General features: G+C 59.9%; 1 protein-coding gene across 1 annotated transcript; it reads left to right on the plus strand.

Annotated features, from left to right (window-relative positions):
- The first annotated feature begins 7,731 nt into the window (after positions 1-7,731).
- Positions 7,732-8,385, plus strand: RNF222 (ring finger protein 222). The gene has a single exon (XM_009909823.2). It carries the CDS (start codon positions 7,732-7,734, stop codon positions 8,383-8,385), a length of 654 nt encoding a protein of 217 aa, XP_009908125.2.
- The last annotated feature ends 14,429 nt before the right edge of the window (positions 8,386-22,814 follow it).

Genomic DNA, 22,814 nt, shown 5'->3' on the forward strand with positions numbered 1-22,814 from the left:
CGGGTAGACAAAGCAGGTCTGAGAGCACCACCTCCTGGGCACGGCAAGGAGAGAGCTGAAGGAAGTGCTGCCGGTGCCTGCTCTGGGCTGCCGGGGCCGAACTGGCATCCCCGCGGCAGGGCTCAGCCTGCCAGATGCCTGATGGGCAGGATGGAGACGCCCAGAAGGAAAAGACCCTGATTTCCCCCCTCTGAATTCAAGCAAAGCAAGCATGGGAAAAGATGGGTGAGCCTGGAGGAACCCCAAGAGCCTTTAAGGAGTTTGGACAGCCCTAGGCTCATGTCTTACAGAATCATGGCCAAGCTGTCAGCCCCTGGCTTGGACAGCAGCTCTCTGAGCTGGGTTAGGAAGTGGCTGGAGGCTGAGCCCAGAGAGTGGTGGTGAATGGTGCCACAGCCAGCTGGCAGCCAGGCACCAGTGGTGTGCCCCAGGGATCAGTGCTGGGCCCCATCCTCTTTAACATCTTCATTGATGATCTGGATGAGGGCATTGAGTCCATCAGCAGTAAATTTGCAGATGACAGCAAGCTGGGGGCAGGAGTTGATCTGCTGGAGGGCAGAAGGGCTCTGCAGAGGAACCTTGCCAGGCTGGGCAGATGGGCAGAGGCCAACAGGATGGCATTCAACAAGTCCAAGTACCAGGGGCTGCACTTTGGCCACAGCAACCCCAGGCAGTGCTGCAGGCTGGGGTCAGAGTGGCTGAGAGCAGCCAGGCAGAGAGGGACCTGGGGGTGCTGGTTGATGGTAGGCTGCACATGAGCCAGCAGTGTGCCCAGGGGGCCAAGAAGGCCAATGGCATCCTGGCCTGCATCAGGAACAGTGTGGCCAGCAGCAGCAGGGAGGTCATTGTGCCCTGTGCTCAGCACCGCTTAGGCCACACCTTGAGTCCTGTCTCCAGTTCTGGGCCCCTCAGTTTAAGAAGGACATTGAGACTCTTGAAGGTGTCCAGAGAAGGGCAACAAGGCTGGGGAGAGGCCTTGAGCACAGCCCTGTGAGGAGAGGCTGAGGGAGCTGGGGTTGCTTAGCCTGGAGAAGAGGAGGCTCAGGGGTGACCTCATTGCTGTCTACAACTCCCTGAAGGGAGGTTGTAGCCAGGTGGGGGTTGGTCTCTTCTGCCAGGCAAGCAGCACCAGAACAAGAGGACACAGTCTCAAGCTGTGCCAGGGGAGGTTCAGGCTGGAGGTGAGGAGAAAGTTCTTCCCAGAGAGAGTTGTTAGCCACTGGGATGTGCTGCCCAGGGAGGTGGTGGAGTCCCCATCCCTGGAGGTGTTCAAGAGGGGATTGCATGTGGCCCTTGGAGCCATGGTTTAGTAGTCAGGAGGTGTTGGGTGACAGGTTGGACTTGATGATCCTTGAGGTCTTTTCCAACCTTATTGATTCTATGATTCTATGATTCTGGTTGGAAGTGACCTTTAGATCACCAAGTCCAACCATTAAGCCAGTACTGCCAGGCCACCATTAAAACCCCTCCTCAGCACCACATCTGTGATCTTCTCCAGTGATGTGTCTTTATTTTGATAACATGGGGCTGGATGTAACTCAGACAGGGACCAGGACCCTTGGACATTCCACCACTATCATGCAGCCATAGGATAATAATTGTGCTTCATTAAGCTTCTTCCCCAGCCAGTAATAGCTCACTGGGCTGGGATCAAACATGGATTTACTTCTTCCCTTCACCTTGCTCCCATCAGTGACAACTCATGGTGGCTGAGCTGAGGCTGGAAGAAGTGGGAGGAGAATGCTTCAAGCAGAAACTCCTCTGAAGCCTCAGATGTGCAGGGTGAACGTCAGGAAGTTCAACAAGTCCAAGTGCAAGGTCCTGCACCTGTGTCAGGGCAATCCCAAGCACAAGGGAGATGAAGGGCAGAGCAGCCCTGAGGAGAAGGACTTTGGGGTGCTGGGGGGTGCAAAGCTGGAGGTGAGCTGGCACTGAACACTGCCAGCCCAGCCTCAGCCTGTCTCCTGGGCTGATCCCCAGCAGTGTGGGCAGCAGGGGCAGGGAGGGGATTCTGCCCCTCTGCTGGGCTCTGCTCACACCTCCCCTGCAGTGCTGGGGCAGCTTTGGAGTCCTCAGCACAGCCAGGGAGCTGTTGGAGCAGGGCCAGAGGAGGCCACAGCAATGCTGGCAGGGCTGGAAGCCCTCTGCTGTGAGGCCAGGCTGAGACAGTTGGCCTTGGGCAGGCTGGAGAGGAGAAGGCTCCAGGGAAACCTTCTGGTGGCCTTGCAATGCTTCAAGGGCTGAGCAGAAAGCTGGGGACAGAGTTTTGAGCAGGGCCTGTGGTGACAGGACAAGGGGGAATGGCTTGAAAACATAAGAGGGAGATTGAGACTGGGGAGAAGGGAAAAATGGCAAGACCCTGCCCCAGGCTGCCCAGAGAGCTGGGAGCTGCCCCATGGCTGGAAGCATTGCAGGTCAGGTTGGTTGGGGCTGTGAGCAGCCTGCTCTGGTTGCAGATGTCCCTGCTGGCTGCAGGGGGTTGGACTGGATGACTTTTAAAGGTCTCTTCCCACCCAAACCAGTCTGTGAGCCTATGATGATAGCATTTTCCCTCCTGTCCACCTGGCTCTGTGAGTGAAAAGTTCAGGTGATGCTGTAGAAGACAAGAGGTGCCTCTTGTACTTGTAAAAGGCTGCAAAGCTCTGCCCAAACAGTGCCTGGCTGTGGGGAAAGGTCCCTGGCCACTCTGACCCTGCCACGAGGGCTGTGTCCTCCTCTGGTCAGAAATGTCCCTTGTTCACTGGAAGCAGCCAGCCTCAGAGCAGAGAAGGTCTCAGCTGTGGCCTCTGGAGAGGAGCTGAGCCTGGTGCCACCTTCTTGCTTGGATAAAAGGATCCTGGAGCCCTTGGCCCTGCCTTGTGTTCAAGAGGGCTCAAATACTGGCCTGGAGCTGCACTTCTTACCGCCCAAGAGAAAACCTGACAGGCAGCGTTTGGGGACTCCCTTTGCCCCTGAACCTGATTCCTTGTCCCTCGGGCAGCAGCAGACTACATCCTGTCCCTCAGGACAGTTTCTGCCACAAGTGAAAGTGGGACAAAAGCAGGAGAAAAAAAGCCGTGCCCAGGAAAGAACCAAAGCGCGGAGCGAGCTGGGGCTGTGAGGGGCCCTGCGGCCGTGCTGTGGTCAGGGCAGGGAGCGCAGGCGGAGCCCTCGGTGCAGAGCTCTCAGCTCCGCTCCCGGCCCCGCGCAGCCTTCAGAGCACGGGCAGCAGGAATTCCCACCCCACCTCGCAGCCAGCAGGGAGCAAAGTGGAGCTGGGGAGATGCTCACCTGCCCCACATCTGCTCTCACTGGCCCAGCTGACTTGCTCAGTGGTGGAGAGCCCAACGGGTGCAAGCTGCCCTGACACCTCCAGCAGCTTCAAGGAGGGGTCAGGGGATGGGGACATCTACCCCAGGGTGACTCTGCAGCCTCAGCCTTGGCACAGTCTGGCTGGAGAGGTTTCAGCTTCAGTTTCTGATCCTCTCTGGAAAACTGGGGTAAGGAGTGGAGCGGCTCGGTCTTAAGCAGAGGCGTGGAAGGTGTTGACACACTCTGGATCTCCTTCCAGCGAGGGACAAAGGGCTTCATGGCTCATGAGGTGCCCCTGGGGCGCAACCCTCCTGCCCCAGGTGCTCTCTGCAGAGGGCAGATACATTTTGGCAGCTGCCCCAGCACATGGGTTGTCCCGGTGGGGCTGCACCCACCCTTCTCCTTCCAGAAACCAGCCCCATGTTGTAACCACCGTGCCCACGGGTGACTGATACTGCTGCCCACGCCTGCCGCCCTGCCACAGCACCCAGCCACGTGAAGCCACCCCTCCTGCCCACACAGGGGCCCACCTCACTGGGGTTCGGGTGCCAGGGGTGCATCTCCTCTTCTGCCTGCCACACAGACCCTGCAGAACCCAAGGCACCTTCTTGAAGCTGGAGGAGCACAGGGCTGGGAATGCTTCTGCAGAACACCTCTCTGCCCCAAGACAAGACGTCCATTGATGTCCAGGCTTCTCTTGAAGGGTTGCTGTGATGGAGACCCCAGGTCCTTCAGGGCATTCAGGCCCCTGGATGGTGCAGGTCAAAGTCCCATGGGTGCACAGAGCCAGGGAAGATGTGCAGGCAGGCAGGCAACCTGAGGTCACCACATCTTCTCTTGGGACCTCCTCTGGATGTGGCAAGCAGCATCTAGATCCCCAAGACTGAGTGTGGGCTGGCAGGTCTGTGGCCACTGGCTGGGGTGAATGGTGGCAGAGGTGGCTGGGAAGAGTTGAGATGGAGTCAGGAGTCATCCACCCTGCAGTGGTTTGCAGGCAAGATGCTTCTCAGCTTCTTGTCTAGAGGTCAGGGGAAGGAGGGGCAGCACACTGGGGTGTGGGTAAGGCCACAAGGAACCGTCTCTGTCTGGGTTTAAAGCCAGCATGTGGCCAAACAGTGACTCATGAGCCACCTGCAGCTGCTTAGACGGCCAAGCGTGGGGCTCCTGCCTGCCATGAGCCTGCTGGCTCCTGCTGCTGCCTGGATCATGGTGCCCAGAGATGCTGGAAGCCCCAGCAGGGCAGGTGTGAGGCAGTGGAGGCCCACATGCCTGCTCAAGTGAATTTGTGGGGCCATGAACTGCCTTACCGGGGCCCTGGTGAATGTCTGATGATGTGGGTTGGGCAGTGCAGGGCTGGGAGGATGAGTGCTTAGGGGAGGAGGGTGGGGAAGATATGGCCAGGCTGTGAGTTGGGGATTGGTGGTGGATGGAGGGGAGAAGTGTTTGCCAGGAGCCCAGCTCCAGTGCAGGATCACTGAAACACAGATTAGCAGGGCTTGGAAGGGACCTCTGGAGCTCAGCCAGTCCAAGCTCCCTGCTCCAGCAGGGCACCCACAGCAGCTTGCCCAGGAGCACAGTGCCCAGCTGGGCTTGCAAGCTCTCCACACCAGGAGACTCCACAACCTCTCTGGGCAGCCTGCTCCAGGCCTCCAGCACCCTCACAACAAACAACTTTCTCCTCCTGCTCAGATGGAACCTCCTGGGTGCCAGTCTGTGCCCACTGCCCCTGTGCTGTCCCTGGGCACCACTGAGCAGAGCCTGGCCCCAGCCTCTTGCCCCCCACAGCTCCTTTAGCTCTTGCTGAGCATTGCTCAGCTGCCCTCTGGGGCTGCTCTTCTGTAGGCTCTCAGCCCCAGGGCTCTCAGCCTTTGCTGCTCCCAGAGCTGCTTCAGGCCCCTCAGCAGCTTTGTAGCCTTCACTGGAGTCTCCCCAGTAGTTTCCTGTCTCTACCGAGCTGGGGAGCCCAGAACTCCAGATGTGGCTTCACTAAGAGCAGGAGGAACCTCCCTTGTCTGCTGGCCACACTCTTCTTCATGCACCCCAGGAGGCCACTGGCCTCGTGGACACATTGTTGGCTCACCCTGCAGAGGTATCTGGGGTCTCAGCATCCCCTTTAGTCCTGTCTCGCTGGGAACTGAGCCCAGGGCTGAGCCCAGCTGCAGCTTCCCATTCCAGGAGGGGAACCAGGCAGGACCGTGCCTCCTGTCCCTGCCCTCCAACGCCTGACGCTGGCTGCCGGCCCACGCCTTGGCCAACCAGGTGAGGATCAGCCCTTTAAAACCCAAACGGGTTCCTCCGCATTCACTCCCCGGGAGCTGTCCCCGTGCCTGCTCCAGCAGTTGTGCAAGGTCCCCGCGGCCGGCCCCTGGCTCTTATATAGGCTACAGCAGCGCTGGTGCTCCGCTCAGCCCTGCGGCCGCCGGGGACAGCGCTGGAGTGCATGGGGGGGCTCCCGCCCTGCGGCTCGGCAGCAGGTAAAGGGGGGCTTGGGGGCACGGAGAAGCAAGGGTCTCCTTCTGCAGAGCTTCGGGGGAGCATCGTGTCTCAGAATGACAGAATCCCAGAAGGGGAAGGGTTGGGAGGGTCCTCTGGAGATCATCCAGTCCGACCCCCCTGCCGGAGCAGGTTCCCTTACCCCACCGAAACCAGAGCGGGAGCCTGGATCTCTCTTCTCTCGCATGAGAAGGGTTTGGCTCATTGTGGTCTTGTGGCTACCCCGGTGGCTCCCATATGAGAAAGCAGCCAAGGAGGGTGTGGCAAACCCTCCAGTGAAGTGGCTGTGAGGAGTTCCATGGGCACAGGCATGCACGAGAAAAGGGCTGCAGGCTGGGCTGGCTCTGGAAAGGCTACAAGGTCTGGAGACGGCTGCTGGGTTCAGGAAGCTCCAGCTCCTGAGCTAGTCTGAGAGAAGGGAGCTGAACATCCCTTCTCCCTTCTCCCTTCTCCCTTCTCCCTTCTCCCTTCTCCCTTCTCCCTTCTCCCTTCTCCCTTCTCCCTTCTCCCTTCTCCCTTCTCCCTTCTCCCTTCTCCCTTCTCCCTTCTCCCTTCTCCCTTCTCCCTTCTCCCTTCTCCCTTCTCCCTTCTCCCTTCTCCCCACATGAATGCTCCTTGCCCTGGGAGGTGCCCTGGAGAGCCTCAGTCCCAGCCCAGATGCAGGTCTGGGGGGGCCAGCAGCCCCATGCTCCCCAGGTCAGGGTGGGGGATGGTGAACTGGTGAGGCTCTGCCCTGCTCTCTCTGACTCACTGGAGACGCTGGTCTCAGGCTCACTGTGAGGAGCACATCATGGAGATGGCTGTGGCCTGGCCCCCAGTCTGGGCACATCCTCCAGCAGCCTGGAAAGAGCCTAACATGAGTGCTCAGTACCCAGGTCGGGTATGGCACCTCCCTCTCCATCCCTGCGGTGGCTTCTATCTGCCCCACTGATGTGACCTCCACCTGCTCCTCCTAACCCCTCTGTGTCCTCCGAGGTGGAAGCATCTCTCCTTCCCTGGTAGGTTTCTTGGTGTGGTGGAAGTGCTCACTCTCCATGCACCTGGAGCTGGCAGCAGAGCACAGAGGCACTCATGACACAAGCTGAATGTGCTTTATCTGTACCAGGCAGGAAGCAGCTGCACACAGCTCCATGCAGGGGCTCATGCCATTTCCATGCCATTTTGCAACCAGGGATTATTGTCCCTGGTGGCTCTGGAGCTGAGGTCCTCCCATCATCTCTCTTTTGCCCTAAGTGCCACACTGAGAAGCTTGTTGCTTCTAAAAATGCCTTGCCTTGTTGGGACCATGTCTGGCAGCCACCCACTGCACCTGTTTGGGGTGAGAGGGCAAAGGCAAGAGCAGGGAGGAGGAGGAGAGATGGGGAGGTGGAACATGTATGTTCAGTTTTGGGCCCCTCACTCCAAGGAGGACATTGAGTTGCTGGAGCAGGGCCAGAGAAGGCCAATGAAACTGGGGAAGGGTCTGGAGAACAGGGCTGGGGAGGAGCAACTTAGGGACCTAGGGGTGATCAGTGTGGAGCGGAGGAGGCTGAGGGGAGACCTCATTGCTCTCTGCAGCTCCCTGAGAGGAGGCTGCAGGGAGGTGGGGGTTGGTCTCCTCTCCCTAGTCTCAGGTGACAGGAGAGGAAATGGCCTCAAATTGTGCCAGGGGAGGGTTAGGTTGGAGATGAGGAAAAATCTCTTTGCTGCAGGAGTGGTCAGGGGTTGGCAGAGGCTGCCCAGGGAGGTGGTGGAGTCCCCAGCCCTGGGGGTGTTCCAGAAAGGTGTGGCCGTGGCACCTGGGGAGATGGCGTAGTGGTCATGGTGGGGTTGGGTTGATGTTGGACTGGATGAGCTTAGAAGCCTTTTCCAACCCAAACAATTCCATGATGCTAATCATTGCAACCTTATTCAGCCATCACACCTTCTCCTTGCAGCTGGAGGCCACCTGAGGCTGTCGGAGCAGGGATGTCTGAGACCTCCTCCAGCAAGGATGGGTCCCCGGCAGAGTGCCCTGTGTGCTACGAGAAGTTTCAGCCCCTGGAGGCCACGCACCGCAGGCTGAGCTGTGGCCATGTCTTCTGCCATGACTGCCTGGTGAAGTGCCTCCTCTCCACCAAGCTTGATGGCCAGGTCCAGAGCAGCATCATCTGCCCTGTCTGCCGCTATGTGACCTTCCTCAGCAAGAGGAAGGCTCTGTGGCCGCCAAAGGCAGGCACCGGCCCCCAGACACTGGAGATGCCTCTCTCGCCTTCCTCCTTGTCCCACCTGACCAAAACCGAGGCCAGCAACACCTTGGTGGTGCCCAGCCATTTTGTGATGCCAGCACAGAGCCTGGAGCGGTGCTGCAGCTCTGTGGACTCGCAGAAGGTGCCAGGGGAGCTGGTGAGGGAGGCTCACATCTTTGTCATCAGCGACCACGGCATGCCGCTGGTGGACGTGGACTGCGGCTCCCTGGGGAGGAGAAGCAGAGCAGAAACGCAGAGCTCCGTGTCCTCCAGCTTGGCCCTGGGGGTGAAGTGCTGCCAGTCCCCCATTGCCCTCGCTGTCCTCCTCATCCTGACCGTGTCCATGCTGGCAGCTGTGCTCCCCTGGCTGCTGCTGGTGAGGAGGGACTCGTAGCAGGGTGGGATCAGCTCCCGCGCCGGTGGGGTGTCGCCGATTCTGGATCCTCTCCGGAAAGGCCTCTGGAGAAAGCTCAGAAGCAGCTTCGAGTGAAGCTCTCTCATCTGGCCACGGACTTTCAGCCCTTCCTGCAGCTCTGTCGGAGCTCACGGTGCCACGGCTGGCGTTTGCTGCCTCTTTCGGTCAGACCCTGCTAGTGGCTTCCTCCAGCGTCTCGGCAGAGAGGGTGGTTGCTCCTCCAGCACGCTGTGACAGCGTATGCAGGGGTGAGGGAGCCAGGCTGGTGCCTCCCCTCCATTGCAGCTGCTGGGGGACTGTGACCGTGGCAGCCAGGTGCCCAGAGCCCAGGGACAGGCAAGGATCAGGGCTGCCAAGGCTGTGGGGCTTCTGGATGTCTCCAGGCTCCCCAGGTTGGGAGTGATGCAGCCACCCTTAGAGCAGTACCTTGTGGCTTTCCATCCCAAAGATGTGAAGATAAATCAGAGCCTCTGGCTACCAGGCAACAGGGACAGTGAGGATGGGGAGAGCCCTCCTGGCCCCTGTGAGCAAACATTCCCCAGCCAACCCTGAGCAGCCATGTGTGGGAAGGGATGCCAGCTCATGCCCCAGGCAGTCCCAGCCTTGTCCTCCTTCATCACTTTTCCTGAGCTCCCCAGGATTGTAGCCATCCTCCTGGGGTCATAGCTATCCCTCCTGCCCTGAGGATCTGGGGACAGGCAGCAGGATGTGGGGCAGAGAGCTAACCCAAAGGTCTCACCTGGATAAGGGGGAAGATCTGGGATCCCACCCTGCTCTCCTTGCTAGAGCCCTGTGCCTTGGTAGGGTGATGTTTCCTCATGCCTATATCCACTCCTGAAGGTGAACACCTCATTTGCACCGGTGCCAAACAGGTCAGGCACGGCTCAGCCCTGCATGCTTTGCCCTCTTTGGGCCTGGTTCCACCCAAGGAACTCTCAGCTCCTCGTGGTTTGGGAGTGGAGTAGGCATCTAAGATGTACAGCTGAGATTTGGGACCCTCCATTCCTGTTCCCAGGGAAGTGGGGGGTGCTGGTCACCCCCATGCCAGAGCTGCCTGCTGGTGCTTCACATCATTCCCCAGCTGTCCCCCCCCCCCCCCCAGCACAGCCCTGCACCCCCATTGTCACCTTTGTCCTCCTGACACGGTCCTTGGCCCCAGCCTCAGCGTTCAGGAATGTGCCCTGAGGGCCAGAGCACTTTCATGGCTGCCCCAAGGTGTCCGGGAGCAGGGGCAGGAGGTCACTCACCCTCACCCTGGGGAGCTGACAGCGGGATGGAGATTTGTCATGATCCCAAAGGGATCTTCCCACCTGTGCCTCAGGTGGGACAAACACGGCCTGCAGTGCCCCCGACACAGCTCTGGGATCCACCAGAACATCTCAGGGGAAGAAGTAAGAACCACTTGGTGCTGGAAAGGGCTGAGCTGTCTGGGGCAGAGGAGCTGGTGGCATTCCACCCCTTCCTCTGGACCCACAACCAGAGCATGGTGACCTGGCTGGGGCTGCCAGCTGCCTGGCTCCTCCTCGTGATGTTGTTGCTGTTCTCTCCTTGCTGCTGCCTCAGTTTCCCCACCCACACTTGGGGTGCAACCAGCACTGACCTCTCTGTGAAGCACTGGGAGATGGCCTGGGGGAAGTGCCTGAGACACCACCCTGGAATGGAAATCCAAGTTCATAAGAAGTGATTAGCTTCTACTGATGCTTCCACACCTCTTCACTGAATAATAAACCTTGTGATTAATCTGTCTGGAGAGCTGCTGCTGGTTCCAGGGAAGCAGCCCCTTGGCAGGTGGGGCTGCAGGACCCCACTTGCAGCTGCTGCTGCTGGAGACATTTGGGCAAGGCAAAGGGCAGAGGTAAGAGCTTCAGTGGCAGCTCTGGGGTGAGATGGGCTGCCTGGTGGTGTGCTGGGCTCATGTGCTGGGCCAGAGGAGAGGGGACCAGGGCTGGGGGTGATATCAGCAAGGGCAGTCAGTGCTGTGCACCTGGAGGCCTGGGGTGGGGGTCCAGGGGCATCAACCCCTTTGGAGGTGAGGAGGATGTTTGCCACAGGATGGCACTGCCTGGCCAGGGACAGGAACAGAATCACAACATCACAGAGTCCTTTACACTGGAGGAAGTCCTTAAGAGCATTCAATCCAACCCGTAGCCCAGCACTGCCAATTCACCACCAACCCATGGCCCTCAGCACCACATCTCCAGGGCTTTGAAACCCCTCCAGGGATGGGGACTCCACCACTGCCCTGGGCAGCCTGGACCAGGCCTTGACAGCCCTTTCTGGAAGGAAATTGTTCCTCACCTCCAAGCTATACCTCCCCTGGCACAACCTTTGGCCCACAGTCATGTCTTGATGTTCAGGGCCAGCTGATCAGCCACCTCACCAAAGCCTTCCCATCTCCAGGCAGCAGGGGCCGTGCTCAGGGCTCTGAGACCTGGGTGTCAGTTGGTTTAGGCTGGAGTCTGCCTGCATCTGGGAAGGACACTCCCAGCCCTTTGCTGAGCAGATGGAAAAGCTCTCATCATCCTCTTTGCTTGTTATTAAAGCTGCTGGCCAGAGCCAGACCTTCCTGAGCCCTTTTCTGCTGATGGTCCCCAGGGACATGTTTGGATCTCCAGCAAACCAGAGCCTCCAGATGCCATGGTTTGTCTTCCCACCAGTCAGGAGTCCATTAGAGGACACTGGGGCCATTTCCAGCTCCAGAGCTGCCCCAGCAGTGCAGGGGAGGTCTGAGCAGAGCCCAGCAGAGGGGCAGAATCCCCTCCCTGCCCCTGCTGCCCACACTGCTGGGGATCAGCCCAGGACAGGCTGGGGCTGGGCTGGCAGCACTCAGTGCCAGCTCACCTCCAGCTTTGCACCCCCCCAGCACCCCCAAGTCCTTCTCAGGGCTGCTCTGCCTTTCACCCCCCAGCCTGGACTGATCCTAGGGACTGGGTCCAAACCCATCTGCAGGACCTTGCACTTAGTCTTGCTGTATCTCATGAGGTTCACCAGGCCCCACTCCTCCAGCTTGGCTAGGTGCCTCTGGATTCCATCCCACCCCATCCTCTGTCCATCCACCCCAAGCCCCTGTCCCACAGAAGGCCCTGGTGATGTGGGATCCATGCCCCACTGCCCACAGGCTGAAGCCCTGTGGCCAGGCTCTGCTCATCTGCAGCCACAGACCACCCAAGGCAGTAAGCTGTGGAGGGCATGGGTCAGGCCAGCAGCAGAGTCCATTAGGGCAATTATTTCCTGATGGGCATGTGGGAGGGAAGCAAATGGCTGTGTCCTGCAGAGAAGGAAGTCCAACATGCATAGACACAAAATTAAGGGTCAGCTAATGGTATTGACATAGCTAAAGGGCCAGGCACACATCTTCCAGGCAGCTCTGGGGGAGAGGACACATCCCCAGGGGCCAGGCACTTGGTAAGAGTCAGTGATGAGGACAAAGGGCTCCCAGTGATGAGGCAAGATGCTGTGATCCCCAGCACTGGGTTGGGACTGCACAAGCTTGTGGCAAGAAATGAAGCCCAGGCAGGGCTGGGTGGGTGCTTGTGTGCAGGGGCAATCACCCCAGCACGGGCAGGGCTCCTGCAGATCCCAGACCTGTGACTTCCCTGGCTGGAGAGTTCACACTGCCCTTCCCACACCACATCTTTGCATGATGGCAGCAGGGCTGTGAGTCCTGAGTAATGGCTACATAATGCATCATTAGCAGGAGAAGGTGGCATGTTTATGGCACAGAGATGAGAGAGGTGGGAATTGTGCAGGGCCCAGGAGTGCTTACTGGCCAGACATGTCAGCAGGCTCCATTAGGAACCAGCCTCTGAAAGCCCCAGCTCCATCAGCTGAGCTCTCACCATCAATAATTGAGAAGGAAGCTCCTCCAAGCTCCCTCCCCTGCACCCAGCCAAGGCTCTTGGGGAGCCATGGTCAGCTGGAGGCTGGAGTGGAGTCAGTCCCTTGTGGCCAGCATGGGACATGGGCAAGAGGTGACACCAGCCCAGCTGGCTGGCTCTGTGTCTGGGTCTCTCCAGCAAAGAGCCTTTGGTCTTCATCTCCAGCAGACTGCAGACACTTTTTAACTTCATCACCTGGGCATGGCCCTGGGCATGGACTCTTCTCCTTGGCTTTTGCAGGAGAGTGGAGTTTTCCAGCCTCACAATGGGACCAGAGGGTTGGCAGTGCAGGGAGGGGTAGCTGATGTCCTCCCTGAGGGATCAATGCCTGGGGCAGGGCTAGCTCACCAGCATGAGAGCCCCAAGCACTCAGCTGAGGCATCATGGGGACAGAAGCTGGGCTGGAACCAGTTCCTTAGGGAGGTTCTGATCTATCCTCCTATGATGGCAAATCACAGCATGGCACAGCACAGCCTGGGACACATCCTGCTCAGCTGGCTGGGGAGGTTTTGCAGTTCCCTGTGCCTTCTTACAGATGCTTTTTGTCAAAACCTCAGCATCCTTCCATGAAAAACCCCAAACCAACCTGGACTATTACCCAAGGTCTCACTTCCCTTCCATCAGCTGCTGCCAAAGACCTGCAAATGTGTGTGTTTGTAGGAGCTTCTTTCAGCAGGTTTTGCTTTAAACAATGTCCTGGTTTGTACCCCCAGATTCAGCTGGGCAAACCACTCCCCATGGCTCAAGTGTGGCTTCTCTGCTGATGTCCTCCCCAGGCTCACTGGTGGCAGACCTGTGCCAGCTGCTCCCCGCTCTGGGTGCAGGCAGGGCTCAGTGATGCTGAGATGGGCTGTGCCCAGGGGTGCTGCAGGCCCATGCTGGGCATCCAGCTAACTGTTCATGGGCAGGTCCTGGCACACTTGTAGAGGAGCCCTTAAAGGTCCTTCCTGCGGCAGAGCTGGAGACAAGCAGGGTTTGGAATGCATCATGGGCTGCCCAAGGGTGGGAAGGTCAGGAGGTCCAGTGAGGAACTACACTATGGGAGAGATTTGTGTGTGATAGCAAGGCCCAAGGTTACTCAGCTACAAGGTGTGGAACCTTCTAGAAACCCATCATGCCCAGTCAGGCGCCGCAGGGGTTGGAGCTACCAGATGCTGATACAACCCAGGACTGCAGGTGGCTGCTGTTGTATCAGGGAACTTGAGGGCCCCTGTGGGTGCACATCCTTGAGGGGAGCTGATGACTGCATCTGCTGGAGTGAGACCACATCCTTGCCAGCCCTGGTCCCTGCCAAGGTGGAATGATCTGGTCCCAGAGTTTTCATTCCCAAGGTTTTCATTCCCTGTCTTAGGTGGAGAGCAGCCATGGAGCACTGCTGAGCATCAGTAGCAGCAGTTGCTTGCTGCCTGCTCAGGGAAAGCAGTAGCCATGAGGGCCAGCTGGACAGCAGACCCACCCAGCCACCACTGTGCTTTGGCAGCTGGCTTCCTCCCAGCCAGCCCTGGGGGTGCCCAGGAATGGGGGTGCCTAGGGATGGGGGTGCTGAGCAAGACTCTTGTGTCACCAAGAGCAGCTCTTCAGCAAAGCTCCAGGGTGAGTGCCTTTGGCTGCTGGTGACACCAACACTTCCTCTCAACCCCTCTCACTGATGACTGCAGGGCTCCCACTTACCTTCCAAATGAGCAGCAATTAGCTCCTGGCTGGCTCTGCTGGGCTGATCCATTTGGAGCCTGGCCAGGGCAGGGACAGGCATTAACGAGCCCAGTTCCCTGATGGAGGATGGGCAGAGCAGGGCTGTGGGATGGAAGGGGTTGCAAACCCCAAAGGGCTGCCCGTCCTTCCCCTTCCCCGGCAGCCCCTGAGGCAGGAATGTGTCTCTGCTTCCTCTGGGAGGCTGGGGGTGGATGCCCATGCCCTTCCTCAAGGAAACCAAGCAGGATCCTGCTTTTCCTCCTGTAGATCCCACCACAAACAGCTCCGTGGCATGAATGGCAGCTGCTGGGTGTGTTGTCCCAACAGGCAGCTCAGGCACAAAGTTCTGTCTCTGCCTGACAGAGGAAAAGAGGTCTGGGCTCACCCTAGCTACACTCTCTCTGTGGATAAAGGTGAGGGTGCAAAGGCAGCTGGAGATTAGGTAAAATGCCTGCACCTCTGCTATTGCCATGAGGAAAGGTCCCTATGGGCTTGGCCAAATCCATTTGCCCAGGATGAGGTCTCTCTGTACTGCCAGAGATGTTATAGAATCACAGAACTGTCAGGGTTGGAAGGGACCTCCAGGCTCAGCCAGTTCCAACCCCCTGCCATGCTCACAGCCACATCCAGCCTGGCTGCAAACACCTCCAGGCAGGAGGCTTCCACCACCTCCTGGGCACCCTGTTATCACAGAGCAGCCTCTGAAGGGGCCTCCTGTAGCCCCAGCTGGGGAGTCCTGGCTTCATGGTCTTAGAGCTGGTGGCTTCATGGTCTTGAGGCTCACCTAAAAAGAGACTTAGGTGTGCCAGGATTGTGCTGGTGGTGCGTGGAGCTGCCTCTGACATCCAGTGTGGCAAGAGGGCTGGCCAGGGGCTAGTGACCAGGCTGAGCACCTCGGCTCCTGGAGACTGGCAGCAGGGTGCTGTGCTGCAGCCGTAGGTGCTGTAAGGGCAGGAGGTGGCACTGGTGGCTTGGTGCAGGCAAGGTCTGCTGAAGGGGGCTGGGGGGGGTGGTGGTGTGGGCAGCGCTGGTGAGGGGTGGGCTATGAGGAGGGGTGCAGGGCTGGCAGCAGGGGCTGGTGTGTTGCGGTGTGAGGCGCTGGTGAGGCTGCTGTGGGCAGGCCCAGCAGAGCAGTGTGGTGCGAACAGGTTCGGCGCGAGTGGGTGTGGGTGCGTGGGGAGGGCTGTGGGCGGTGGGATTGTGGTGCGGGCTTTAGGCTGGGAGCGGCGGGGCCGGGGCTGCGGGGCACCGTGCGGGCTGTAGGGTGCCATGCGGGCTGCGGGGTGCCGTGCGGGCTGCAGGTCACCGTGCGGGCTGCGGGGCGCCGTGCGGGCTGCGGGGCGCCGTGCGGGCTGCGGGGCACCGTGCGGGCTGTAGGGCGCCGTGCGGGCTGCGGGGCGCCGTGCGGGCTGTAGGTCACCGTGCGGGCTGCGGGGCGCCGTGCGGGCTGCGGGGCACCGTGCGGGCTGCGGGGCGCCGTGCGGGCTGCAGGGCGCCGTGCGGGCTGTAGGGCGCCGTGCGGGCTGCGGGGCGCCGTGCGGGCTGTGGATCACCGTGCGGGCTGCGGGGCGCCGTGCGGGCTGTAGGTCACCGTGCGGGCTGCGGGGCGCCGTGCGGGCTGTGGATCACCGTGCGGGCTGTAGGGCGCCATGCGGGCTGCAGGGCGCTGTGCGGGCTGCGGGGCGCCGTGCGGGCTGCGGATCTCCGTGCGGGCTGTAGGGCGCCGTGCGGGCTGCAGGGCGCCGTGCGGGCTGTAGGTCACCGTGCAGGCTGCGGGGCGCCGTGCGGGCTGTGGATCACCGTGCGGGCTGTAGGGCGCCGTGCGGGCTGCAGGGCGCCGTGCGGGCTGTAGGTCACCATGCAGGCTGCGGGGCGCCGTGCGGGCTGCGGGGCGCTGTGCGGGCTGCGGGGCGCCGTGCGGGCTGCAGGGCACCGTGCGGGCTGTAGGTCACCGTGCAGGCTGCGGGGCGCCGTGCGGGCTGTGGATCACCGTGCGGGCTGCAGGGCGCCGTGCGGGCTGCGGGGCACCGTGCGGGCTGTGGGTCGCCGTGCGGGCTGCAGGGCACCGTGCGGGCTGCGGGGCACCGTGCGGGCTGCAGGGCGCCGTGCGGGCTGCAGGTCACCGTGCGGGCTGCGGGGCACCGTGCGGGCTGCGGGGCACCGTGCGGGCTGCAGGGCGCCGTGCGGGCTGTAGGTCACCGTGCAGGCTGCGGGGCGCCGTGCGGGCTGCGGGGCACCGTGCGGGCTGTAGGTCACCGTGCGGGCTGCGGGGCGCCGTGCGGGCTGCGGGGCGCCGTGTGGGCTGCAGGTCACCGTGCGGGCTGCAGGTCACCGTGCGGGCTGCAGGTCACTGTGCGGGCTGCAGGTCACCGTGCGGGCTGCGGGGCGCCGTGCGGGCTGCGGGGCGCCGTGTGGGCTGCAGGTCACCGTGCGGGCTGCAGGTCACCGTGCGGGCTGCGGGGCGCCGTGCGGGCTGTAGGTCACCGTGCGGGCTGCAGGTCACCGTGCGGGCTGCGGGGCGCCGTGTGGGCTGCAGGTCACCGTGCGGGCTGTAGGTCACCGTGCGGGCTGCAGGTCACTGTGCGGGCTGCAGGTCACCGTGCGGGCTGTAGGTCACCGTGCGGGCTGCGGGGCGCCGTGCGGGCTGTAGGTCACCGTGCGGACTGCAGGTCACCGTGCGGGCTGCGGGGCGCCGTGCGGGCTGTAGGTCACCGTGCGGGCTGTAGGTCACCGTGCGGGCTGCGGGGCGCCATGCGGGCTGCAGGGCGCCGTGCGGGCTGTAGGTCACCGTGCGGGCTGCGGGGCGCCGTGCGGGCTGTAGGTCACCGTGCGGGCTGCAGGTCACCGTGCGGGCTGTAGGTCACCGTGCGGGCTGCGGGGCGCCGTGCGGGCTGCGGGTCACCGTGCGGGCTGTAGGTCACCGTGCGGGCTGCAGGTCACCGTGCGGGCTGTAGGTCACCGTGCGGGCTGCAGGTCACCGTGCGGGCTGTAGGTCACCGTGCGGGCTGCAGGTCACCGTGCGGGCTGTAGGTCACCGTGCGGGCTGCAGGTCACCGTGCGGGCTGTAGGTCACCGTGCGGGCTGCGGGGCGCCGTGCGGGCTGCGGGTCACCGTGCGGGCTGCAGGTCACCGTGCGGGCTGCAGGTCACCGTGCGGGCTGTAGGTCACCGTGCGGGCTGCGGGGCGCCGTGCGGGCTGCGGGGCGCCGTGCGGGCTGCGGGTCACCGTGCGGGCTGCGGGTCACCGTGCGGGCTGCAGGTCACCGTGCGGGCTGTAGGTCACCGTGCGGGCTGCAGGTCACCGTGCGGGCTGCGGGGTGCCGCGCGGGCTGCGGGTCACCGTGCGGGCTGCAGGTCACCGTGCGGGCTGTAGGTCACCGTGCGGGCTGCAGGTCACCGTGCGGGCTGTAGGTCACCGTGCAGGCTGCAGGTCACCGTGCGGGCTGCGGGGCGCCGTGCGGGCTGCAGGTCACCGTGCGGGCTGCAGGTCACCGTGCGGGCTGCGGGGCGCCGCGCGGGCTGTAGGTCACCGTGCGGGCTGCGGGGCGCCGTGCGGGCTGCAGGGCACCGTGTGGGCTGCGGGGCGCCGCGCGGGCTGTAGGTCACCGTGCGGGCTGCGGGGCGCCGTGCGGGCTGCGGGGCGCCGTGCGGGCTGTAGGGGGCGCTGTGGCTCCAGTTCCGTGGCAGGGAGGCAGCGGGGGGTCCCAAGGCGCCGCGCTCGGGTCCGCTCTCTCGGGAGGGCTGCGCTTTGCGAACCCGTTTTGCCCTCACAACATCCAACCCGAGTTTTCCTCCAGGCACCCTGCACCACCTCCCGCTCGCCTGCTCTCAGGGCTGGCTCCTAACAGGGCAACCCTGCCCCCGCTGGGGCTGCTTCTGTTGCCCCCCAGCCCTCCGTGGGCTTTCCACACCTGCGCATCCGGCAGGCACAAGGCTCTAGGCACCGAATCGGCGACTCAAAGAATCGCTTCAGTTGCAAAAGGCTTTCCAGAGCATCCAGCCTGACCATTCTCCAACTCTGCCAAGTGCTGCTAACCCTTGTCCACAAGCAGCACATCTCTGCATCTTCTAATCATCTCCAGGGGCAGGCATTCAACTACTCTCCTGGGCAGCCTGTGCCAGGCTTTGAGAACCTTTCCAATGAAGAAGTTTCTTATAATGTCCAACCTAAACAGCCCCTGGTGCAACTTGAGGCTTCTTCCTCTTGTTCTATCACCCACCAGCAGATCAGCACTTCCTTCCAGATTAGTAACATCTGCCAGCTTGGTCAGGGTGTACATGCAGTCACATTTAATATTTATCCTTTGTTTCAGAGCCTGCAATAGAGCTGAAGAGTTGTCCCTTCCATAGGGCTGAAGAGTTGTCCTTTCCATAGGGCTGAAGAGTTGTCCCTTCAATAATGCTGAAGAGTTGTCCCTTCCATAGGGCTGAAGAGTTGTCCTTTCCATAGGGCTGAAGAGTTGTCCCTTCCATGGAGCTGAAGAGTTGTCCCTTCAATAGAGCTGAAGAGTTGTCCCTTCCATAGGGCTGAAGAGTTGTCCCTTCAATAGAGCTGAAGAGTTGTCCCTTCCATGGAGCTGAAGAGTTGTCCCTTCAATAGAGCTGAAGAGTTGTCCCTTCCACAGGGCTGAAGAGTTGTCCCTTCAATAGAGCTGAAGAGTTGTCCCTCCCATAGGGCTGAAGAGTTGTCCCTTCAATGGAGCTGAAGAGTTGTCCCTTCCATAGGGCTGAAGAGTTGTCCCTTCAATAGAGCTGAAGAGTTGTCCCTCCCATAGGGCTGAAGAGTTGTCCCTTCAATGGAGCTGAAGAGTTGTCCCTTCCATAGGGCTGAAGAGTTGTCCCTTCAATAGAGCTGAAGAGTTGTCCCTCCCATAGGGCTGAAGAGTTGTCCCTTCCATAGGGCTGAAGAGTTGTCCCTTCAATAGAGCTGAAGAGTTGTCCCTCCCATAGGGCTGAAGAGTTGTCCCTTCCATAGGGCTGAAGAGTTGTCCCTTCCATAGGGCTGAAGAGTTGTCCCTTCAATGGAGCTGAAGAGTTGTCCCTCCCATAGGGCTGAAGAGTTGTCCCTTCCATAGGGCTGAAGAGTTGTCCCTTCAATAGAGCTGAAGAGTTGTCCCTTCCATAGAGCTGAAGAGTTGTCCCTTCAATAGAGCTGAAGAGTTGTCCCTCCCATAGGGCTGAAGAGTTGTCCCTTCAATAGAGCTGAAGAGTTGTCCCTTCCATAGGGCTGAAGAGTTGTCCCTTCAATAGAGCTGAAGAGTTGTCCCTCCCATAGGGCTGAAGAGTTGTCCCTTCCATAGGGCTGAAGAGTTGTCCCTTCAATAGAGCTGAAGAGTTGTCCCTCCCATAGGGCTGAAGAGTTGTCCCTTCAATGGAGCTGAAGAGTTGTCCCTTCCATAGGGCTGAAGAGTTGTCCCTTCAATAGAGCTGAAGAGTTGTCCCTTCCATAGAGCTGAAGAGTTGTCCCTCCCATAGGGCTGAAGAGTTGTCCCTCCCATAGGGCTGAAGAGTTGTCCCTTCCATAGGGCTGAAGAGTTGTCCCTTCCACAGATCTGAAGAGTTGTCCCTTCAGTGGAGCTGAAGAGTTGTCCCTTCCACAGGGCTGAAGAGTTGTCCCTCCCATAGGGCTGAAGAGTTGTCCCTTCAATGGAGCTGAAGAGTTGTCCCTCCCATAGGGCTGAAGAGTTGTCCCTTCCATGGAGCTGAAGAGTTGTCCCTCCCATAGGGCTGAAGAGTTGTCCCTTCAATGGAGCTGAAGAGTTGTCCCTCCCATAGGGCTGAAGAGTTGTCCCTTCAATGGAGCTGAAGAGTTGTCCCTCCCATAGGGCTGAAGAGTTGTCCCTTCAATGGAGCTGAAGAGTTGTCCCTCCCATAGGGCTGAAGAGTTGTCCCTTCCATGGAGCTGAAGAGTTGTCCCTCCCATAGGGCTGAAGAGTTGTCCCTTCCACAGAGCGGAAGAGTTGTCCCTCCCATAGGGCTGAAGAGTTGTCCCTCCCATAGGGCTGAAGAGTTGTCCCTTCCATAGGGCTGAAGAGTTGTCCCTCCCATAGGGCTGAAGAGTTGTCCCTTCCATGGAGCTGAAGAGTTGTCCCTCCCATAGGGCTGAAGAGTTGTCCCTCCCATAGGGCTGAAGAGTTGTCCCTTCCATGGAGCTGAAGAGTTGTCCCTCCCATAGGGCTGAAGAGTTGTCCCTCCCATAGGGCTGAAGAGTTGTCCCTCCCATAGGGCTGAAGAGTTGTCCCTTCAATGGAGCTGAAGAGTTGTCCCTCCCATAGGGCTGAAGAGTTGTCCCTTCAATGGAGCTGAAGAGTTGTCCCTCCCATAGGGCTGAAGAGTTGTCCCTCCCATAGGGCTGAAGAGTTGTCCCTTCCATGGAGCTGAAGAGTTGTCCCTTCCATGGCGCTGAAGATTTCTTTTCAATGGAGTTGCAGCCTTAGCTTCCCACTTACCCACCCCCCCCTCAGTGGGCAAACAGCTTCAGAAAGGAAGGTAGAAACTTTACTTACACATTTCCAGAATGTTTGCACCAAAATGGTTCCTGCAGAGCAGAACCAACCAGGGGTCTGCAAACGCCCTGCTGTGTACTCCCCTGCACTTTGCACCCCCAGAAGCCAGCCTCTCACCCTCCTCGGTGTTCTTGATGGCAGCTCTTAGCATGATGAGTCTCTGTCTGGTGTCCTGGGTCTAGGAGGTGGTCCATGTTTTACCCAGGACAGGATTAGGGCCCAGATAGGCTCAGTTTTCACACAGAAGTTATTTCAGTGCTTTGAGGCTGCAGGTCCTGCACAGCACTCCCATGGAGCTGAGCAGGAAGCCTTTCTTCCTGGGCTGGGAAAGCAGTGTTTAGATGGCTACAGGGGACACCAGCTGACTGCTCCTGCTGGGGGCTTAGGTGCCAGCCCTGCCACCAACCTTGTGCCCAAGTAACTAGAGAGAGAAGAGCTGCTGGTACCCTGCCCAGCCTGCAGTTCCCATGCTGAACAGCTTGCCCACAAACCCAACTGCCTTTGCTCTTGGCACACAGTGATAACATCAGTGCCAGCAGGGACACCAGAGGCCTGATGGCACCCAGGAAGTGTTACATGGTTCATTCTCCTGCCTAGGCAGTGGTGAGGGTGGGCATCCCCAGCTCAGTCCTCCCTCTGGAGAACCAAGTGTCCCTGATCCAAGATGTGGACAATCTTTGGAGCAGGGCCTGTTGTGGCAGGACAAGGGGAGGGGGCTGTGTGGTTTGAAACTCACAGAGGGAGATTCAGACTGGATTGAAAAGAGAAATGTTTGACACTGAGGGTGGGGAGAGCCTGGCCCAGGCTGCCCAAGGAGGTGTGAGCTGCCCCATGGCTGGAGCCATTGCAGGTCAGGTTGTGTGGGGCTGTGAGCAGCCTGCTCTGGTTGGGGATGTCCCTGCTGGCTGCAGGGCCTTGGACTGGATGAGCTTGAAAGGTCCTTTCCCACACAAACCAGTCTGGGATTCTATGAACCTGTTTGATAGGTGTTATTTATGCTGCCATCCTATACAAGTGTCCTTATGGTCAGCTGAACACTGCATCAGGAGCACAGGAGGGGGGAGATATAGGTCTCTTGGCCTCCTTGCACCTGAGACTGGTCCTTTAGGTCAGCTAGGAAGTTTATTCCCACACTGAGCCACCACTGGTTTGCCAGCACTAAATCTCCTCCTAGCCTTGGCAGCTGCCCACAGCTCCAGCAGGATATGAACAGAGCTCTTCTGAGTGCTGGGATCTTCTGAGTACTCCACTAGGTATCACTTAGACATTCCCTGGCACCTTGGTGAGATTAGGTGAAGTGTACCTAAGATCTCATCTAGCCAGCAGCTGGGCTTTGCTTAGGGAAACCTCTGTCCTGTCCCATGTTGTGGCCTCCCTCTCCAGTTGAGTGTATCAGTGCACAGCCAAGGTCCCCAAGCTGGGGAGTCAGCTGCAGCTCAGGCAGGTCCTGCAGCTATGAGCCCTGTGGAACCAGCTCCTGCCATCCCTTCAGTGGGGTCTGCAGATAAGGCCCAGCCTGTCACCCAGCCTGTCACCCAGCCTGTCACCCAGCCTGCCAGGCAGCCTGTCACCCAGCCTGTCACCCAGCCTGTCACCCAGCCTGCCACCCAGCCTGCCACCCAGCCTGCAGCAGCCCACAGGCAGGATGGCTGGCACTGTCCCCATGGCTACCAGGCTGCTGGTGCTGAGTCCTCTGAGGCAACAGCAACGATGTGCTTAGAGAGAATGTGAAGAGGTTATCTGCCATCCATCCATGGGTGCCCTGGCTATGTGTGCCCAGAGTGGTGGCAGTGCCCAGCAGATCAGCACAGTGCAGCTTTCTCTCTGGTTTCAGTGATGGGTTTGAAAGAGTAGCAGCACAGAGTCTTGGTTGGGTGCTGGTCCTCTTCATCTGCTTGCTCAACAGCTTCACACTCTGAGCCTTTCTGCTTGCCTGTGAGCAGACAGTGAAAAGAGAAGCATAGAATGGATTGGGTTGGAAAGGACCTTGAAGATCACCTGGTTCCAGCAGCCTGCCATGGGCAGGGACACTCCTGCTACACCACTACAACCTAAACAGACACTGGTGAGAGCCTGGCACAGGTTGCCCAGGGAGGTGGTGGAAGCCTCCTGCCTGGAGGTGTTTGCAGCCAGGCTGGAGGTGGCTGTGAGCAACCTGCTGCAGTGTGAGGTGTCCCTGCCCATGGCAGTGGGGCTGGAGCTGGCTGAGCCTTGAGGACCCTTCCAGCCCTGACAATTCTGTGATTCTATGACATCTGTGATATTCAAGTTCTCTCCCACACAATCTCTACAGTCAAACCACTGGGACTCAGGAGCCCACTGAACACCTGTCA

Source organism: Dryobates pubescens, chromosome 20, assembly GCF_014839835.1.
Source record: "Dryobates pubescens isolate bDryPub1 chromosome 20, bDryPub1.pri, whole genome shotgun sequence".
Classification (NCBI taxonomy): Eukaryota; Metazoa; Chordata; class Aves; order Piciformes; family Picidae; genus Dryobates; species Dryobates pubescens.

Excerpts from the sequence above, each read along its gene's own strand:
- RNF222 (XM_009909823.2), top strand. The coding sequence starts at position 7,732 with ATGTCTGAGACCTCCTCCAGCAAGGATGGGTCCCCGGCAGAGTGCCCT.